Below are 21,187 nucleotides of genomic sequence, written 5' to 3'. Positions count from 1 at the left end.
CCTGCACTCAAAAAGCATGACAAGCCCAATCTGGCCAATTACTGCCCCATCAGTCTACTCTCAATCAGTAAAATGATGGAAGCTGTCATCAACGGTGCTATCAATCAGCACCTGCTTAGCAACAACCTGCTCAACCGTGTCCAAAGCTACAAAACTAATTGGGATTTTTTTTGTTAAGAAAAAAAAGCTGAAGGCAAGGTAACTGCCTGTACAGGTGACAATAACAGCAGCAATATCAAGATCCGTAATTTTTATTTACAGATGCACTGTAATGATTTTTACAGAGGGGAATGATTTTATTGATGCACCAAGGGTTCATCCCTTTAGTGTGGGGCCTGGTATTGATGCAGTTTCTAAGGACATATTTATTACTCGTTGCATAATACTTAATAGTGGGTAAATGAAAAACAAAGCAGTTTTAACAACACACCTTCTATTAGAACAAACAGTGACAACTGGCATTTACAGAAGGCATTTAGTAAAGTGTACCAATGCACATCATGTGTTTTGTCATCAAAATCCAACTGAACCACATAAGCAGATATCTGGACAGATGACAAAAAGTTTAGTCAAAATGTAGGCTTTAAGATGTCTTGAAAGAGAAAGAATTGGATAGTTACCCTGTGTGTATGATTAGGAAGATCATGGGCAATGTGCATCTGATTTCCTAACATCTGCAGTTGACAGGTTAGGATCCCCATTTATTTCATAATTGGAGAGATGGATGGTTCAGTGAATAATATGCTAGCTTTTCAGTTCAAGCAGCCAGCCATGTAAACTTAACCCTTAGCTGCCCAAGGTACAAAACATTCCATTCCAGCCAAACTAAAGACTATCACCCTAATAGACTTAGTCTATTGTCTATAATTCACCACGGTGAGCTCTTGCCCCATATAACCACGGACGTCAAGCAGCTTCTTACAGAAAACACATAGGATGTATGACCATGTCCGGTCTTGATTTGACTTCCAGTAATATAGAAACACAGAAGATGGGAGCCCTTCAAGCCAGCTTCGCCATTCTTCACGATCATGGTTGATTGTCCAACTCAACAGCCTAATCCTGCTTTCTCCCCATAACCTCTAAGCCCACTCGCCCCAGGTAATATATCTAGCCGCCTCTTGAATACATTCAATGTTTTGGCATTGACTACTTCCTGTCATACTGAATTCTACAGGTTCACCACTCTTTAGGTGAAAAATGTCTCCTTATCTCAGTTCTGAATCATCTACCCTGAATGCTCATACGGTGACCCCTGGCTCTGGACACACCCATTATTGGAAACATCCTTCCTGCATCTACCTTGATCACTCCTGTTGGAATTTTACAAGTATCTCTGAACTCTAGCAAAAACAATCCCAATCTAGTCAACCACTCCTCATACATCAGATCCGCCATCCCCGGAATCAGCCTGCTAAACTTTCAGTGCACTTTCATGACAGCAAGAGCATCCTTCCTCAGAAAAGAAGACCAAAACTGCACACAATATTCTAGGTGTGGCCTAAACCAAGGCCCTGTATAACTGCAACACATCCCGGCTCCTATACTCACAACCTCTCACAATGAAGGCCAACATACTATTTGTCTTCTCTACTTTTTTGTTACTTCAACAGCAGCACAAGAAATCACAGACCATGTTGCACCATTATCCTTGTCATGTATTAGAACACGGCACTTGGAAGGAGGGGAGGAAATTCATGCTGACAGGTGCAAAAGTGTATTTATAAATATAAAATATAAAAACTGCATATCTTTACATTATCCTGTATCCACATAATAAAACTGTATTATTCACTTTTCTGATTTCAGGTGCCATAAAAAAATCAAAACGCATTAAAGAATTGTTAGCCAAATAATCTATCTATACCAATGGATTTCCAGCCATCTTTTATAAAAGAAAAACTCTTCTTCAGTATGAACACAACTCCAGAATGTATTTTCCCTGCGCTCACAAACTGTTCTCTAGGCAAGAATCGAACGGAAGTGCAAACAGCAATCCACAAGGCCACACTGGCCACCTGCACCTTGCTGCTAATGCTGGTCTTCTGCCTAGGATCCTATGGAAATGTAATTGTATTTTTCTCCTTCTTCAATCCCGCTTTCAGGAAATTTAGGACACATTTTGATTTTATGATCCTGAATCTGTCATTCTGTGACCTCTTCATCTGCCTCATTGCAGTCCCCATGTTTGGCTTTGTGATGCTCTTTGATAACAGGAGCAGTATGTCAGACACATTCTGTTTTGTATTCCACCTCACTAGCACAGGGTTTGTCATAATGTCTTTGAAAACAGTGGCTGTGATCGCTCTCCATCGTCTAAGAATGGTGCTAGGGCAACAAACGAGTCATTCCTCCTCATTTGTCTGTATACTTCTCCTTACAGTTGTTCTGTGGGTCATCAGTTTCACCCTAGCCACATTGTCAGCCATGACTAAGTACCACAGCTCCAAGATCTGTGTCCCTCTGCTCGGGCTCATTAATGAAGATGGCAAGGCCATTTTATACACATACGTCGTGGACTTTACCCTCTGTGTGGGCATTGTTGCAATTTCTTATGCTATGATTGCTCAAACTCTCCACAAGAATGCACAGGTTCGGCGTTGCCCTGTGATTACAGTGGTTGATCCCAAAAAGCCCAACTGTTTTGTCACTCCAGATGGATCACAGCCCTCTTTATACAGAAAGCAGAAAGGCAGCAAGACACCCCATGTACAAACCCACCTATATACACATAATGAAAACAAAAATGTGATCAGTTCCAACAAGAAGCTAGAACACATTGTGAACCTTTCAGCTGCTAAGGACTCCAAAGCAGTAGTGACCTGTGTTATGATACTATTATCAGTGGTCTGCTGCCTGCCTTTGGGTGTAGCTCTGGTGCACGATGTCTTATCCTCAGAGAGCAGCTTTATCATCTACCAATTTGAGCTGTGTGGATTAACCTTGGTGTTTTTTAGGTCAGGCCTCAACCCATTTATCTATTCTCGCAACAACTCTGGTCTCCGCAAGAAGGTGGCTTGGTGCACGCAGTTTATGGCCCTCCTGCTGTGCTGCAAGCAGAAAACAAGACTGAAAGCAGTTGGGGATGGCAGCCTGGTTGTGAACAGGAACAAGTCTTCACACCATGATACTAATTCAGCCTACATCCTCTCCCCCAAGTCACAGAAAAAGCTCGTAGACCAGGCCTGTGGGCCAAGCAATTCAAGAGACATCTTCACTTCTGTGGAGTACCCACGAAAAGCACAAAGTGCCTCCACCCCTATCAACACTAGGATGGAGCCATACTACAGTATCTACAACAGCAGCATCTCCCAGGGAGACAGCACCCCTACAAGTTTGCAGCCCAGGAGATATACTTTTGGTTCGGTTCAGTCCTACGCTGGAATGTACTACCACATCTCAAAAACATCAGACTTCATGCAGGACTGTGACAGCACTTCAGTGAAACATATCCCCATTCCTTCTGTCTAATACCAATCATGTGAATATTGACATAAAAGGCGGCAAACATAAATCACTGAAGTCAGTGGTGTCAAAATTTCTTGTTTGGAAGTTATCTCTGTTGACAAATCTCAATAATTTAAGGACATTGCCAATTAAACAGCAATTTAAATGTATACACTGTTAAAATATCAAATATAACAATGAACACTGGTTAATAGCTAATGATTGTAAAAATATGATGCAGCATGGCTTATGTATGCGTCCCTTTGGAATTATGTATCCTGCAAATTGTGTAACTGTTCACCCAGAACAACTAAGAACTGGATATTTGAGAACAGTATGAGCTAAGTTGATGGCAGAGACTGATAGTCATTAAACTGGCTTAACGAACAGCTAGAAACATAGTACACTCCACAAAATGATTACATCTCCCTTGATCAGTACTTGCTATTAGCCAGGTCATTCCCGGGAGAAGAAAAGCTGGGATCTTTTCCTATACTAATCAATCATATCTTCCATCAAGTTAAGCATAAAACAATATCAGTGATAATCACTGTTTGGACCAGTCCTTGGCCTGAACACAGGGCAGTTAATATAATGCAATTATAATGAGCAGTAATGTGTCGTGCTCCCTAATTATGTCAGCAAATAATGATTTCTCCGTAAAATTAACACTTCCCATCTGCAACCGTACATAGTGTATAAAATAAGTCAACATAATGGCAGAGATACCAAAAGTCTTCTGTTATGACAATAGGGAAAGAAAGAATTTTGTAGACTGTGGGCTGAAAATATTGCCAAAACTGCAAGGTCAGACCAGTGCAAAGGTAATACGTTCAGGGCAAGATGCCCACACAATCAAGTCAAACAGTTCAGCATCCCCATTATATAATGGATGAGGGGGAAAGCAGAGGTGGGGAAGGGAAGAGCAGGTTACCTATTTCAGCTACTCTTTAATTTGTGATTTAAAGCTGGGCTGCTGAAAATTCATCAAAAACAGATGGTTGCAGAATGGACTGAATCAATTACAATACTCTGAAGGAATGTTGTAGGAAGGAGGTCCGACAAAGGGGGCAACTGCCCTGCAATAAACAGCAATGACAAGAAGGGTTGTTGTTTCATCTGTGATCTATAGATTAGAAGGAGGTGTTTCATTTTTAATTCATCTACACAATTTGGGCAATATTGGCTAGGCCAGCATTTATTGCCCATTCCTAAGTGCCTTTGTCAAAGCTGAGGTGAGCTGCTTTCTTGAACTGCTGTAGTTGAGTGTAGGTGCATTCGCAGTGCTTTAAGAAGGGAGTTCCAGGATTTGATCCAATAACAGTAAAGAAATCGTGAGTTTCAAGTTAGGATGGTGAGTGGGTTGGCAGGGAACTCACAAATAGTGCTTCCATGCACCTGCTGCCCTTGACCTTCTAATTGGTAGAAATTGAATTGTGATGTGGAAGGAACCCGGGGGCGTTCTTACAATGCATTTTATAGATGGTACATACTGTTGCCACTGTGCAGGGGTGCTGAAGGGAGTGAATGTTGAAACTGGTGGATGGGGTACCAATCAAGTGGACTGCTTCGATGATGCTAAGCCACTTTAAGTGTTTTTTGCTGTTGCATCCATCCAGGCAAATGGAAAATAATCCATCATACTTCTGACTTGCCACGTGAAGATGGGGAGATAGTAGACGAGTTACTCATCACAGAATTTCTAGTCTCTGACCTGTTCTTGCAGCCACAGCATTTGAACGACTGTCCAGTTCGGTTTCTGCTCAGTTGTGACCTAAGGACGTGAATGGTGGGGTACTCAGCAACGATAATGCCATCAACAGCAAAGGGAGACAACTGGATGTTATGATACTTGAGATGGTCATTATCCGGCACTTCTGAGATACAAATGTTATTTAACACATATCAGCTCAAGCCCAGATGTTATCCAAGTCCTGTTGCATGTGGATAAGTGCTGCTTCAGTCCTTGAGGAGATACAAAACGAACTGAATATTTTATAATCTTCAGCAAACATTCAACTTCTAACCTTAGGGAGAGGGAAGGCTAATGATGGTACAGCTGAAGACAGTTATATCTAGGACACTCAATGTGTTGTAATTTGGTGATTTTAACAAGGTAAACAGATAGATGTGCAGTATACTTTTCTATGAAGTATATATTTCCATGAAGTAAATTTGCTATTCTATTAGAGAGAGAAAATGTAGTACAAACAGTGATACATATATTCCAAAACATCCTACTATTAATGTAGAGCATTAAGTCATGAAATAATCCCAGATGTGTTTACACAGGGTACTAAAGGATTAGGGAACAATGGATGAATAAAGATATTGAATCCGTAAGAATTAAAAATAATTATATGTTAAATATCAATAACTGGGTTCAAATGAATGTCTTGAACAGTGTAGAGCATAGGGGCATTCTTAAGAGGGAGATCAGGAAAGCAAATAGGGGATATGAGATAACCTTAGCAGGTAAGGCTAAGGATAATGCAAAGGGATTCAAGAAGTGCTTAAAGAGCAAGGGAGCAACTAGTGAGAGAGTAGGGCCTCAGAGATCAAAGAGGTCATTTTTGTGCTGAATCTCAGGAGATGAGAGAAATAGTAAATTAATATTTCCTGTCAATTTTTACTGTGGAGAAAGAAATCGAGGCTAGAGAACTCTTGGAAATAAATATTGATGTTTTGAAAATAGTTCACATTACTGAAAAGGAAATGTTGGAGATCTTAGAAAATGCAAAGGTAGATAAATCTCCAGAACTTAATCTAGCGTATCCCAGGACATTGTGGGAAGTTAGGGAGGAAATTGTGGGTCCCCTTGCATAATACTTGTATCATGTATAACTATGGGTGAGGTGCTTTTGTTTGCCTTTGTTAAAGGATGGATGTAAAGAGAAGCCTGGAAACTATAGACCTGCGAGTCTGTCTTCGGTGGTGGGTATGTTGCAGGAAGTACAGGTCAGCGCAACATCGAGGGCCAAAGGGCCTGTACAGCGCTGTAGTGTTCTATGTTCTATGTTCTAAACATTGTTGGAAGCATCACGTACCCTGACCACAAGGTTCCTCAATGCAATTACGGTTACTTGTGCACTCAGGTTATACACATTATGTTGCACTTGTACCTTTCCAACATATGTACCTTTCACGCTGGAGGAGACTGCAAATAACAGGAGGTATAACATGTTGCCAGAAAAAGGTTCACAAAATGTTGCAACCATGACTTCCCATAGATGGAAAGCATTGGTGGTACTAGCATGTGGGAAAATAGCATGTTGGAACTCTTCATCCTACCTCTCAAAGTTTGCAAATAACATCTTATGTTCCTCATTTAAACCTCTGCTCAGACTCCTTCACAGACTGGGATAGCACACGATTTCACCAGCACCCAATGAAGATTATCATATAAATCTGTGTCAGACATGTCTTGTCATTCATATCAAAGATGTCCTGTTGTGCAAGGCCCCAGAAGGGAGGCTAATATTGTCTGTCAACAAGACAGAGGCACACAGTGATAATAATTGAAGTAGAAACCATACCCAGCATTTGAAAATAACTTAGGTAGTTGGTTGAAGGAAGATGATAAACAGATGTGGGGGCAAGGCAAAGGTGCAAACATCAGAATGACTTCTGATAGGGAAGATTAACAGCCATTGTACTCTTTTCTCATTGTGCTCCAATCATTGGCAAAACAGCATCTGGAATGAACTACCTAAAAGAAAGGTATTTTGCAAATAGTCTTTCAAAAGAAAGTTGGATTTCTGACCTGGGAGTAATAATATGTGCAAGTTTATAGGGAAAAGGGACTGGATAGCTTTAAAAGAGCCAACACAGGCATGATGATTTGAATGCTTTCCTTCTGAATTCGATCTTTTCACAGTCACATAACCTACGGAATGCATTCGTTCGTCTATACATCAAGCAATTGTTTCCATTCCTTCATCATCAAGTCAACTAAATCCTAAGTATTGTCATTATTGCAATGAAGGAAACACCGCAGACAACATTCATACAGCAAGTTCCCGCAAAAAAATGCAACATGATAATGGCTGCCCAGCCCATTTTTGTGATGTTGACTCACTTTGAAAGATGGGAGAATGGTTCCTTCAGAGAGTCAGCATGGACACAACAGGCTGAAAGGCCTCCTTCTGTGCCCTAACCATTACTGGGAATCAGGAGTAATCGTGAGCTAGGGCACTGCGGATGACTACCCTGCTCTTCTTCCCAAAAAGAGGCATCTAACATCAACCCAAGCAGGGGATCGGTTCAACATCTCATCCAAAACAAAGCACCTCCAAACGTGCAACACTCCATTCAGCCAAGTTTTCTTTCTGAGGTTTGCACTCAAATACCTGGAGCGTGGCTTGAACAAGGACCCAAAGGCTACCAATGGTGCCACGGTCGATGCTGGTGATTAGACACTAATGCCAAGGCGGCTTGTCGTAGCAATATCCATGCAGGCCCAACCAGGCACTGAATGATAACCTTACCAACATGTCTCACACACCAGGAATAAACCGCACGCTACGTTCCTCTTTGAAAGCAATTAGCCATTAACCGATGGACAGACTAACCAACCGATCTCCGTCCGGCGCACGCGCACAAGGGTCGGCAGGCTAGCGCCGTTTACATTAAAAAAGTAAAAGGGAGGCTCGGCACATGCGCCGGAGGCATTTGGGCGGGAAGCGGTTGACACGCGCGGAAGTTCGTTTGAAATGCCGTTGGCCGCGCGTGGGTCCTTCCCCCTACTGCTACCCCCACCACCCCCTCAAAACAATATGGAGGCCGCTGTCCGGCAGGTAATGGAATGGAAGCAGAGTGCATTCGTGCTGTGTTCCACTGCCGGTTGAACAAAAAAAAGAAAACCCCGACAACAAAATGCCCGGATTGGTGGAGTCACTGACTTTGCATATTTCCTGTCTTCTCTTTTGAAAGAACACGCCCGGGTTGTATTGCATAAAGGAAAAGTGAGACTGAAGCCCATTTAGTGCATGAGTTGAAGACCAAATGAAGCCGTTTGCAAGTATGCACTGTGTAGTCTTTCCAAGCAAAATGAACATGCCCAACAGCTTTCAGTTTGTTTTGTTTGTGAAAGCACCCTAACAGCAAGCATTTACTTGCAGAGGCTCAGCAAGTTGATCTAATTAATGCCTCAGTCCTGTTTAGGAGGAATGCTAGTTTCTATTTCCCTTTGCCTCGAGTTAGTAGAGTTTGGTCAATCAGCATACTGTAACGGGATTTGTTTTTGTTCCTTTGGTCAGGGCAGAGGTGCTAGATCTCCTGTCCATGAATGCTTCTTACTGACTCCAAATCCATGGAGTTTGTGTTAGCTTGTAGAGCAAACTCACATCCAGAACCTCAACCTGAACTACAAATCTTCTCAAAACTTGCTAGAGTCATTTGTGGCTGATAACCTGTAAATGGTTCTTGCATAAGTTTACCCAAGAAGAATAGCCACATTGTGGAACTATATAAGGGCATCCACTGCCTGTCAAATTGTACCTGGGAAGACCAATTGACGTAGAAGCAAGTGTAGTTTCAATACAGACAAGCTGAACCAAGTATGTTAAATTTATCAGCAAACATAAGCTCTGCATTAAGCTGTTCTGTGTTTTTGCAATGCAGCCTGTAGCAGGTTGAAGTCTTTGTCATCTGCTCAGTCTTTGTCAAACAGGCCTTCGTCTGTTGAAATATCATAACAAAAAGAATAGAGAATACATTCTCCCCGAACACCATTGGAAATAGAGAACCTGTCCAAGAGGGCCGCATTCTGATTGATCTGACTTTACGGACCTTTGTGCAGTTGATGTAGAATGGTGAGGAACCTTAGAAGGCACTCCAATTAAGATCATTTGATGCTTTCAGAGCCAGGATAAAGAAAAGCACAAATTCTATTTATAATGTTACTCTCATCTGCAAATCCTACCCATCTACAGTGGCATTTAGGCCAACTGCTTTGCTTGTCTATGTCTCAATAAGTTCAAATGTACATGGAATCATAAAATTTGACAGTACAGAAGGAGGCCATGCAACCTAATGTGGCTGCATGGCTCCTGAAGGAATAACCCAGATGGCCCCATTCTTTAGCCCTATCTGTCTAGCTCTCCAATTTCAGCACACTTATTATGAAACATCATATGGAATCTGCCTCCACCATTCTCCTAGGCAGTATATTCCAAATCCTAACAACCCTCTTACTTAAGAAGTTTCTCCTCATCTCACTCCTAGCTCTCTTGCTGACAATCTTGAAATTGTGACCTCTTGTTACTGACAGACCAACTAGTAGAAACAATATCTTTCTTTACCCAGTCAAAATTATTTATAATTTTGAAAATTGCAATAAACATCTCTCAATCTTCTCTGCTCCAAGGATAACAAGACCAATTTCTCTAATCTTTCTCTAATTAATATTAGACTAATTTTTGGAATACTTTGCTAGGCAAAGACTATAAAATCAAGGAAGTAACACTACCCCTCTCCAGATCATTGGTCATACCACATCGGGAGAATTGTGTTCAGTTCTGGGCAAATTATTTAAGGAAGGATGCTAAAATCCTGGACAGGATTCAATGGTGATTTAAGAGAATGGTACCAAAAGTGAGGGATTTTAGACACAAAATATTAGAATGCCTCATATCAGTTGAAGACTGGAGTATGTTTTCTTTTCAGATTATAGAGTACCTTATTATTCATATTAAACATGTGAACAGAAGATTTAGAAGATCAGCTCTGGAAGGGGATCTGCTTCTATTGGTTAATGCAATAAACTCTACTTTACGCTTCCACAGGGAATATCTCTTCTGTGTTGTCACAGGTAGCTGTATGATAACACATAAATAGGCACTCAAAGTTGATATCAACTAAAGCGTCGCATTTAATTTCGTGTCTTTTAATTCAGTTTTTTTAAAAATTCACCATGTTATTTTGATTTCAAATTGACCAGTTGCAGCTGCTGGACAATGGATCTCCAATAATCAAACATATTACTTTTACAAAGGTAAGGGCTTAAATTAATGAATCTTATCTCCTCCAAATCTCCTTATTTCTGTTGCTGTCCTCTGTACTTTTGATGCCCTTCGTGTGTGCGAGCATGGATTCAGAATTAGCTGAAGCTGGTCTTCCAAGTTCCTTTCATCATAGAGAAGATTTCTCTGCAATAGGTGCAAAAGAATTGTAAATACATTTTTTATGACTAGGCTGGCAATTTCTCTGTGCTTTGTATACAGATGATATTTTTCCCCTCTCTGCTCCAAATAATAAGGAGCTGGCCTTTGCTCAGCACTTCACCAAAACAGCACAGAATACAGCAATAATTTTCATGGGGTTAGGAGAGACACTTTTCTTCTGGTCAGTGGGCTGTTGAAGCAGAGAGGTAATGTTTATTCATTATTTTTCATGAAATGAGAAGCACATAATTGTGGAACATCATTAAAATATTGTAGGAAATAGTACAAATTTTGAAAATACCAAAGAAGTGCAATGTAGCGTTCTATTGCTCTGTGATCAGTGATTGAACTACTTTTTAAAAATTTGTTCAAAGGCTGTGGGTGTCACTAACAAGGCCAGCACTTATTTCTTGGCTTTAATTGTTGCCCAGTGGGCAGTTAAGAATCAGCCACTTACTGTAGGTCTGGAGTCACATGTAGGCTGGACCAGCTAAAAACAGAAGATATTAGTGAACCAGATGTTATTTTTATCACAATCAACTATGGCTGCCATTAGGTTATATTTTTCTTCCAGATTTTTAAAAAAATTGAATTCCAATTTAACAATTTATACGGTGAAGTTTAAACTCACGTCCTCAGAACATTTGTCTGTGTTCCAGATTACTAGTCTAGTGGGATGACCACCATGCTACCACCTTCCTAATTCCACAACCCAGAAATACATCAAGTTTTTGTTTGTGACAATGCCATCCTTGTATTTGTTGCACTGTAGAAAAGTTTCCAGTTCCTAAGACTGTGAGACTTGATCAAGTTAAATTACTTCAGTGCTATTTATGTTTGTTCCAGTAATTCTGATCTTTTATTTTGTCAGTAATAGAAAAACTTTTGCTCCAGCTATCCTTGCGTGTAATACAAGCGGACGTAGGTACTGCTGATATAAATGAGAAGTTCATCTCCTCAGATTTCAGGCTGACATTTGAGGTATGAATGGTGCAATTGACCACAAATAAATGCTCCCAACTTCTTTTTTAATTACAGTATTTTTATTTGTTATGTCTTTAGGAGAAGGATGAGGGGCAAGAGACAGAGTAGCAAAACTTGTCATACTTTTTATAATTGTGTAGAGGATAAATATAAATGGATTTGTATGTTAAGTAAAGGCCCCAGATGAATGGCTTAGCTAGTTAATGCAGACTTTAGCAAGAACCTTGAATGTCTGCTGTAAACTTCTTTCTGGAACCTGAAATAGTCACACATTATTGACTTAGAGATAATAGGAACTGCAGATGCTGGAGAATCCGAGATAACAAGGTGTGGAGCTGGATGAACACAGCAGGCCAAGCAACATCTTAGGAGCAGGAAAGCTGACGTTTCGGGTTTAGGCCCTTAATCAGAAATGGGGGAGGGAAGAGGGTTCTGAAATAAGTAGGGAGAGAAAGGGAGGTGGTACGATCTGCCTCCCTTCTCTCCCTATTTATTTCAGAACCCCCTTCTCTTCCCCACTTCTGATGAAGGGCCTAGGCCCGAAACGTCAGCTTTCCTGCTCCTAAGATGTTGCTTGGCCTGCTGTGTCCATCCAGTTCTACACCTTGTTATCACACATTATTGGCTGATGCTCCATCTTCTCATGGACCAACCAAGAATTTTGATCAACTTCACCTATTACGCTTATTTATTACTTTGCAAAATAGCTTTATTTTTCACTTAGAGAGGGGGATATACAGCTAAATATTGAGCAATGTGTACAAAAATACTCTTCTTTTCGTGTTATTTAGATTTCTGAGCAAAGCTGCATTGTGATGAAAGATTGCCTAACAATCAAGCATTTCCTACACAGGATCAGTATTGTGCATTCACAGGTATTGAATACTAAACAACTGAATGACCTAGCCAAATAAAATATTAAATCAAATTCTAATTTTGCCTCTTGCACTGAGACCGACATATTAAGCCTTCATGTATGATGGATGAGTTGGCCAACTAGGAATCTTGAAAGTAAAAACAGAAATAGGCCATTCAAGGACATATTGTCTTATTCAGTGAGATCATCGCTGATATGTATCCCAATTCCATCTGCATGCCTTCACTCAATATATTAAATTCTTGACAAGCACATATCTATCCTTCAGAGATTTAAACAGAAAATTAATCAAACTAGTATTTACACTTTATGTAAAGAAACAGTTCTAACTTTCTTCTTGAATGGCCTGGCTATGAAATTAACGTGTTTTCCTTTACCCCCAAATTCCTCCAGAGATTTATCACCGTCTACCCTATTAATTCCTTCCAAAACCTGAATTAATAGCACCTTAACCCACTATGTTCTAGGAAGTACAAGCCAAGTTTATGCAGTCTTGCCTCATAATACAATAATGTTAACATTTTGGTAAATCTGTACTGCACTGGTTCAAAGGACATTAAACTTTATCTAAAGTATGGTATGGAGAGCTACACACAGATATTCCACATGTAATCTGACCAAATTATTCAATAGCTGTAGAAAAATGTCCTCCCTTTTATATTCTGGCCCTCAAGTGATACAGGCTAACCATCCATTAGCTCCTTTGATCTAACTTTATACCTGGCTGTTGCACTTTAGTGATCTGCGCAAACAAAATCTAAATTTTGAAACTCTACTGTTCCTAGATTTTTTTTACTAAGGAGTGGATTTATCTGGAGTCTAAGTAGTTTGAAGGACAAATTGGGGATGTCATAGTTTATGAAAGAGTGGGAAGAATGCAGTTGAAATCAAGTTAAATGGTAACTTATTTTTTGTCAATCATATATAATTGTCACATAATCAAAATAATGGGTGCCTATGGAGTGGGTGCAAGGATGAGCTCTGTATTAATGTAGCCCCTTAAAGAATTTGTTTTTGCTATAATATAATTGTTATGGTTTTGGCTTGAAGAGGTTTGGGGGCAAATTAGAAATAACATGAAGAATTTTGCACAGGTGAATAAGAGAAATGGAAAATACAATAGCCAAATAGATAGAAGAAAAGTGCAAAAGCCTAAACCAACAAAAGTAAGAAAACAGTGTATTGGTCAATGGGCAGAATGAAAATTGACAGTAAAAATGGTAAAAAAAAATTTGAATTTTAAAAAAGGCTATATTTTCAAATATTAATGCAGTGCAGATCTTTTAAGTTGTATTAGTTTCGAATATTATTTTCAAATCTAAATGAGATAAAACTTTATCTTTTAGGTAAAAATCCAGTTTTATGTCAAAGTAAATGATGACTTATCAACTCACACCTTCAAGTAAGAACATTCACTTACTATGAATTCATTGCAACAACGTATAGAATGTCAACATTTGTTATCAGTATAAAATTACTATCTTACTGTTGCCAAATGTTTGTTAATCCAGAACTCCAAATTTCATATCTCCTTCCGTATCTAAGTACAAAAATCATCTTTGCGTACTTTTCAGTTTCACTGATTCCCTATGTAATAGTTGAAAGATTGACTTTACATAGTGGAGCAAATAGGATGCATGGGCAAGATGGTGATGAAGTGAATTCATGACGAGGATTTTATTGGTGATTACTTGGGGCATACCAAGCTGCAAGGGCATTGAATGATGAGTGTTTAGGCTTTTATGTGGAAGAGCATATGAATAATGTAGTCCTAGATTAGCAGCTATTAGTGAATGGTGAAAACCAATGTCAAATCTGTCCTTAAGGCAATAAAAGTCAACAGCTTTGAAGCAAATTGATGTAAAAGCTTCTTGAATGCAACCCACGTTTTAGAATAGTCACTGTTATGAGTTCCCCAGCCTCGTTTCATAAATAGTTTTGTGATTCTAGGTGTGCAGTACACCCAGATGTGGACAGTAGATGCTATTGGGGGTCCTGGAAGCAACTTGGTTCTCTTTAAATTAGGGGATTGTCAAGTGGGGAGAAGATATAAAACATAGAAAAAGTACAGCACAGTACAGGCCCTTCGGCCCACGATGTTGTGCCGTGGAATAATCCTAATCCAAAAATAAAATAACCTAACCTACATTCCCCTCAATTCACTGCTGTCCATGTACATGTCCAGCAGTCGCTGAAATGTCACTAATGACTCTGCTTCCACGACTACCACTGGTAAACTATTTCATGCGCACACAACTCTCTGGGTGAAGAACCTCCCTCTGACATCTCCTCTATACCTTCCTCCTGACACCTTAAAACTATGGCCCCTCATGGCAGTCAATCCTGCCCTGGGGAAAAGTCTCTGGCTATCGACTGTATCCATGCCTTTCATTACCTTGTACACCTTGATCAGGTCACCTCTCTTCCTCCTTCTCTCCAGAGAGAAAAGTCCGAGCTCAGTCAACCTCTCATTGTAAGACAAGCCCTCCAGTCCAGGCAGCATCCTGGTAAACCTCCTTTGCACCCTCTCCAAAGCCTCCACATCTTTCTGATAATAGGGTGACCAGAACTGGACACAATAAAATAAATATCTGTGGTAAAATAGCCACACAAACTCAGCATGCCATGCTTTTGCATGGCCAATGCTCTGTGTATTTTAGTGGGTTAATATCTAGATAAAGATACTGTAGTATACTCAGGTATACTAAAACAACACTAAACATTGTATACAAATTTTGCTGATCTAATTTCTAGCCGATTTTCTCATAAAGAATGGTAAGTATGAGCATTTGAGTGTTTAAGTGCAATATAAGGCCTATACGCAAAAGATAAATCACAGAATTACCTAAATAAGTTACTCAAAGTAAAGAAGAGGATGCATTATGAGCAGGCTTTGCCTGCACAGCGTTAGTATTATGTATGTATAAGATACCAGCACTGAACATAACTGAATGGTGTTTGCAGGCAAAAGCAGGAACTGTAAGAAATTAAAATGCATGATCTTGATTCAACGCTAATTAAAATGCTTTAAATTTAGGAGTGAGAAACTAGACAAATTTTGCATTAACGGACACACTGTACTTTCTGACAGCACTCACTATATCAAGTAAGTATTCAATAACAATTTGCCTAAATAAAGCTTTTGTTCTTGAGTTGTGCACAAGACTAGTAAAGCCTTTCTCTACTCTAGCTGTCCAGAGAAATTGATGGTGGGCCAAATGATTGTTTTATAAGTTAGTGGATAAAAGTTAGTGGGTAGTAAGAGTCAACCAGCAAACCTCCTCCTCTAAAGAACAGTAATGAACAAGTCGTATTTTTATGATGAATTGTTAGTTTTCAGAGTAAGCTTTTTCCAGTGTCAATTCACAACTTTCCATAACAGAACTTTTGAATCATTGGCCTACTGTGCATATGCTAATAATTGCCGTGGTAGTGTGAAATTCACTTTTGAGTGCACCTATCACAATACTGAATCTGGAGGTCATACAGTGAAATAACGTTAATCTTAATGCATGAAAAATTGTATCAGCCTTAATTCAGTACAAACCTTTCAGCAAAAAGTCCTGAACAATTATTTGGTTCAAGCAATGTTTTTTGGCAAGAATGTTCAATCACACAATGAAACATTATTATGTGTTAAGTTCTTCACTCTGCATACATTTGCTTCTTAAATATTGCAAACTTGTCATGTTAATGGAATTACTACAGTTTCACCACTGAATATATTTTGCTTAACAAAATTTATTTTGTAAATACGTATATAATTGTTAGTTGTTTATATTGTGCATTAACCTACCTTTTTTCTAATCAGAACCTTTGAAAGCGCAGCTGATTCACATTGCGATAGACTCCATCCTATTGCTGGGAAGTCGTTCTCTCTTTCGATTCCTAACAAGCTAGCTGAAGATGGATTGTGTGGAGTGCTTGAAATATTATCAATAGCAGCTATTTGCCCTTGCCTTAAGAACTATCCCAACAAGCCTGCTAGAGTATCTAATGTATCTGTATCCTTAACAGAAAGGGTATATATAACCTGTGGATGTAAATGGGAGATACAGATATGATTCTTACTGAAATTTGTATGTCTTGTGAAGCGCTTCCATCGTGTGCAATATATGAGGATGGCTATCGGAGTAGAAATGAGTAAGTGTGAACTTATGCCCTAGTACTATGGCAATGAAAATTAGCCTACATTTTCCCTTAACTATGATCCAGAGAATTGTTTTGTTTGAAGAAGTTTGATATTCTAGCCCTTGAACTGTGTCTTCCTCATGAGGTTCTATGAAAATATTATTTTTAATAACACACAGTGAATTGGAAAGGCATGCAAATGGATACTACATTAATAAGGAATTGGACATGGTACTGTTAATTCATGGAATGTTTCTATTGCTGGAAACACAACATTTATTTCCCAACCCTAAATGACCTAAGAAGACAGTAGTGAGCTGCTTTATTGAATCATGTAACTCATGCAATGAAGGTACTTTTACAGTGCTGATCGATAGGAAGTTCCAAACTATTTATTGAGTGGTAATGGAGGGATGTACATTTCCAAGCCATGATTGTGTGTGACCTGGTCAGGGACTTAAAAAGTGCAGCCTAAATCATTGCAATGACTTGCCATGACTTTGCCAATATTTTCTCCCAAACCCATGACCTTTAAAACTCACATATATTTGCTGCTGTTGTCCTCCAAGGTAGTCTGATTTAGGAAGAAGCTTTGATGAGTTGCTGCAGTGATTGAACCTCATGTCTGCAATGCGTACCATGTATAATATGGTGGCGATAAAGAGTGAATGTTAGTGGAGTCAGCAGGGCTGCTTTGACGTGGGTGACGCTGAACCTCTTGAATGAAACCACCGCCCCCTGCAACCACCACCACCAGCTTATCTGACACAAGTCCATGCAGCTAAAATTGGCAGACTTCCTACAAGTGGTTGGAAGCTTCCTCCTCAAAAAAGTCAATTACTGGTGACAGTGGGATGACACTCTTAAATGGACATTAATTAACCTCTTAAGAGCATCAATAGTCTCAAGGGCAGGAGGGCTACTCAACATTTTCTCTGTCCCTAGATAAAATTTCAAACAGATTACAGGTAAGGGGGTAGGTGGCAAAATGGCCACCACCAGATTTTGAATAGCCCCGATCTTCCTGCAGGTGGAGGAGCATATTTGCAATTAAGCTTTTAGATCATGGAGTAGAGGTGGAAAGGACTTTAACCTCTGGAATACCATTTTGGAACTGGCAAATTGCTTTTCAGGTCAATAATACCTGCAAAACAGCTCTCCTTGACTTAACACATATATACATATATGGACCGGCTGACTTGCCGATATTGTTTAAAAACAACACAAATTCATTGTCATTCATGATGGATCCATCTCATTTAGCAAACTGGAAGCAGTATGATCAACGTCTGACTCAAAATACAAATGAAAGGATTGCAGAAGGAAAGTTTTTGTTTGTTTATCAAAAAGGCGATAGTCTAAGGTTTTTATTTGCTCATGGGTTCTGGACATTGCTGGCTAAGCTGGTGTTTATTGTCCATCCCTAATTGCTTTGGAGAAAGTGACTAAAGTATTGTTTATATGAGCTGTGCAGATTCTGTGAAATGTCTTTATTTGATCCGCAGAGACTTTACTTTACAAACTGACAAAGTGGACAATATAGGTACAAAATCGTTTCCTTTACCCTGGGCCAGCAAAACTCCAATATTACAGACATAAAGCTTTAAGAGAACACTAATCATGAAGAAGAAAAAATGTTATGGGTTCATATAGTTAGCTGTAAATAGCTTACTGACAATACAGCTGCCTAGTCATTTTATTTTATCCTTCTTTCCACGAATTTCTCCTCTTCTGTCCCCTAAGGCGGTTTCCCTAACCTCAGCTGAGGCTCCAGGAATATGCAATGCTTTCCCAAGTGGCTATTCATTATATTTTCAGTTTACAGTTAATGTGTTTTATTTAAATCCAACAATGATCCTATATGCACCTATTATTTATGTCTTCTCTTCCAGCAGTGATTTATTAGATCCAGAAATATGGGAGATCTTACTCCATTCCTCAGATTTTTAGCAGCTCAATCTTTGCCTTGCTTCAAATCATCTGACAATGCAGACTAAAGATCTGCCTGATTTGTGTAACTCAGCTAGTCAACCAACTAATAACGAGGGAATTTTTTTAAAAATCTGTGAGGTTATAAATGGAAGGCATATATCATGTAAAATACATTGCACTGAGCATTTATAGTTCCTCTTGGGTCTTCACTGAATTTTTGCAATTACTTGGAAGGGTGAGTAAACCCAGTTGGAGATGTCATGAGTATTTAAAATTAACAGTGGACATTTGACAAGTTACAGCAGTAACATAGTTGAATAAATCTCTTGTAGGTATAGAACATAGCCTAGTACAGCACAGGAACAGGCCCTTCAGTCCACCATATTTGTGCTGATCATGATGCAGTTCTAAACAAATCCCCTCTGCCTGTTCATGGTCCAAATCTCTCTATTCCCTGCGTATTCATATGTCTGTCTAAATGCCTCTTAAACATTGTTATCGTATCTGCTTCTATCACCTCCCCTGGCAATGTGATCCAGGCACATAACACTGGCTGTCTAAGAAACTTGCTTTGCACATCTGTTTTAAACTTCCCCACCCATCTCACCTTAAACTTATGCCCCCTAATATTGACATTTCCATCCTGGGAAAGAAAACTTTAACCATCCACCCTATTCTTGCTTCTCAGAATTTTATATACTTTAATCGTGAGTCCACTCAGCCTCTGATGCTGTAATGAAAACAATCAGCAAGTTTGTCCAACTTCTCCTTATAGCTAATACTATTCAATCCAGGCAACATCATGGTAAACCCCTTTTGTGCCCTCTCCAAAGCCTTCCTATAGTGTGGCAACCAGAACTGCATACTGTACTCCAAATGCGGTCTAACTAAAGTTACAGCTGCACATGACTTGCTAACTTTTATTCTCAGTGCCCTGACTGATGAAGGCAAGCATGCCATATGCCTTCTTTGCTACCTTATCCATTTGTGTTGCCATTTTCAGAGAGCTATGGACTTGCACAATAAGATCCATCTGTATATCGATGTTCCTCAGAGTCCTGCCATTTACTATATACTTTCCTCTTGCATTTGACTTCCCAAAATGCATCATCTCACATTTGTCCAGATTGAGCTCCATCTGCCATTTCTCTGCCCTACTTTCCAACTGACCTATATCTTGTTGCATCCCTTGACAACCTTCCTCACTATCCACAACTCCACCAATTTTCATATCATCTGCAAACTTACTAATCAGACCCCTTCTCTTTCATCCAGATCATTTATACTAATTACAAATAGCAGAGGTCCCAGTACTGATCTTTGCGGAACACCACTGGTCATGGACCTCCAGCAAAATAAAAATACCTCCACAGTTACTTTATGTCTTCCAAGAGCAAGCCAATTTTGTATCCAACTTACCAACTCATCGTGGATCACATGTGACTAAGTCTTCTGGACTAGCCTACCATGAGGGACCCTGTCAAATGTTTTAGTAAAGTCCATGCAGACAACATCTACTACCCTACCCTCCTCAATCATTTTAAAAAAGAGACACTTAAAAAAAATTAACTTGTGGCTTAGAAACTGCAGAGCCTCAGCAGAGAGATTGAAGTGCTGCAGTTGAGGTCAAAACGTCAGCTTTTGTGAGTGTCAGGCTTCGCTGAGGAGGTTGAGCAACATTAAGGTATGGCAAGGCAATTTCTTTTCTTTTATTCCAATAATTGCTAGAAGGGTAGCAATGGCAGTTATTGGAGTGGTGTGGTGAGATGTGGGAGATCAGGGAGAAGTCAAATGCCCCATAATTTGCGTTTGTGACTATTTTTGTTTTATAAAATTAATCCCTTGAAATAGCAGCCTCATTCTGTAGAGACTGAAGTAATTTGCAGTGAAAAATACCCCTGGCTTAATTATAATTACTGTTATTAGCATTAAAGCCACTGCAACTGTACACACGGCCTTATAATAGTCTACTTACTCAGCTCTATAATTGAAAGAATTTCAAATGCTAGTTTAAAACAAGATCATGAGTAACCCAACACTGAGTAAACTTCATGAACTCAGAGATAATGGGAACTGCAGATGCTGGAGATTCCAAGATAATAAAATGTGAGGCTGGATGAACACAGCAGGCCAAGCAGCATCTCAGGAGCACAAAAGCTGACGTTTCGGGCCCGAAGGGTCTAGGCCCGAAACGTCAGCTTTTGTGCTCCTGAGATGCTGCTTGGCCTGCTGTGTTCATCCAGCCAAACTTCATGAACTGTTCTTTTTCAATTTGAATAAGAGTTAATGTTGCCTCCTCATCCTTAAGATGAACCATGTTAAAGTTCCAAAGATTCTCTGGCTGTGTCAACAGGTTATGCTTCACATCTAGGGTTACTTCATGAAGGTATCATTGTCATACCTTCTCTTGCCAAGACCTATGTATGTAGGTCATACCTTTCAGCAGGGTTACAGAGGATACAGATCTGGGAAAAAACTTGTTCACTGAGAGGGTGATGAGAATCTGGAGTGCAGCCTGGGAAGGTAATGGAGGTTGGAAATCTTGCAAGCTTTAAAAAAAAATAGGATAAGCAATTGAAATATCATAACATTCAAGCATATGGGACATGTGTAGGAAATTGTGATTAACATGCATTCAGTGGTAGTCATTGTC

General features: G+C 39.6%; 2 protein-coding genes across 8 annotated transcripts in view; one reads left to right on the top strand and one right to left on the bottom strand.

Annotated features, from left to right (window-relative positions):
* The window catches only part of LOC125449447 (acylphosphatase-2-like), a 51,572-nt gene extending 43,505 nt beyond the window's left edge, over positions 1-8,067 (bottom strand). The window contains exon 1 of one of the 5 annotated variants that reach the window (XM_059641444.1): positions 7,935-8,067. The gene's annotated coding sequence lies outside the window, so the exon portion shown is untranslated. Of the gene's footprint in view, positions 1-7,796; positions 7,852-7,934 lie in introns of those variants that run through there. The other 4 variants (XM_059641445.1, XM_059641448.1, XM_059641447.1 and 1 more) reach the window with 4 other exon arrangements.
* LOC125449405 (probable G-protein coupled receptor 75) overlaps positions 1-21,187 on the top strand; it is a 52,381-nt gene that overhangs the window by 17,230 nt on the left and 13,964 nt on the right. For 2 of the 3 annotated variants that reach the window (XM_048525233.2, XM_059641442.1), the window contains exon 2: positions 1,810-4,554. The exons of the other annotated variant lie outside the window; for it this stretch is intronic. In XM_048525233.2, coding sequence (XP_048381190.1) covers positions 1,870-3,471 — 1,602 coding nt within the window. In that variant the 5' untranslated portion in view covers positions 1,810-1,869 and the 3' untranslated portion in view covers positions 3,472-4,554. Of the gene's footprint in view, positions 1-1,809; positions 4,555-21,187 lie in introns of those variants that run through there. 3 annotated transcript variants of the gene reach the window in all.

The sequence above is a fragment of the Stegostoma tigrinum genome, chromosome 42, assembly GCF_030684315.1.
Source record: "Stegostoma tigrinum isolate sSteTig4 chromosome 42, sSteTig4.hap1, whole genome shotgun sequence".
Taxonomy (NCBI): domain Eukaryota; kingdom Metazoa; phylum Chordata; class Chondrichthyes; order Orectolobiformes; family Stegostomatidae; genus Stegostoma; species Stegostoma tigrinum.
The sequence above is the reverse complement of the archived record's forward strand: the minus strand, read 5'-3'. Positions and strand labels throughout refer to the sequence as shown.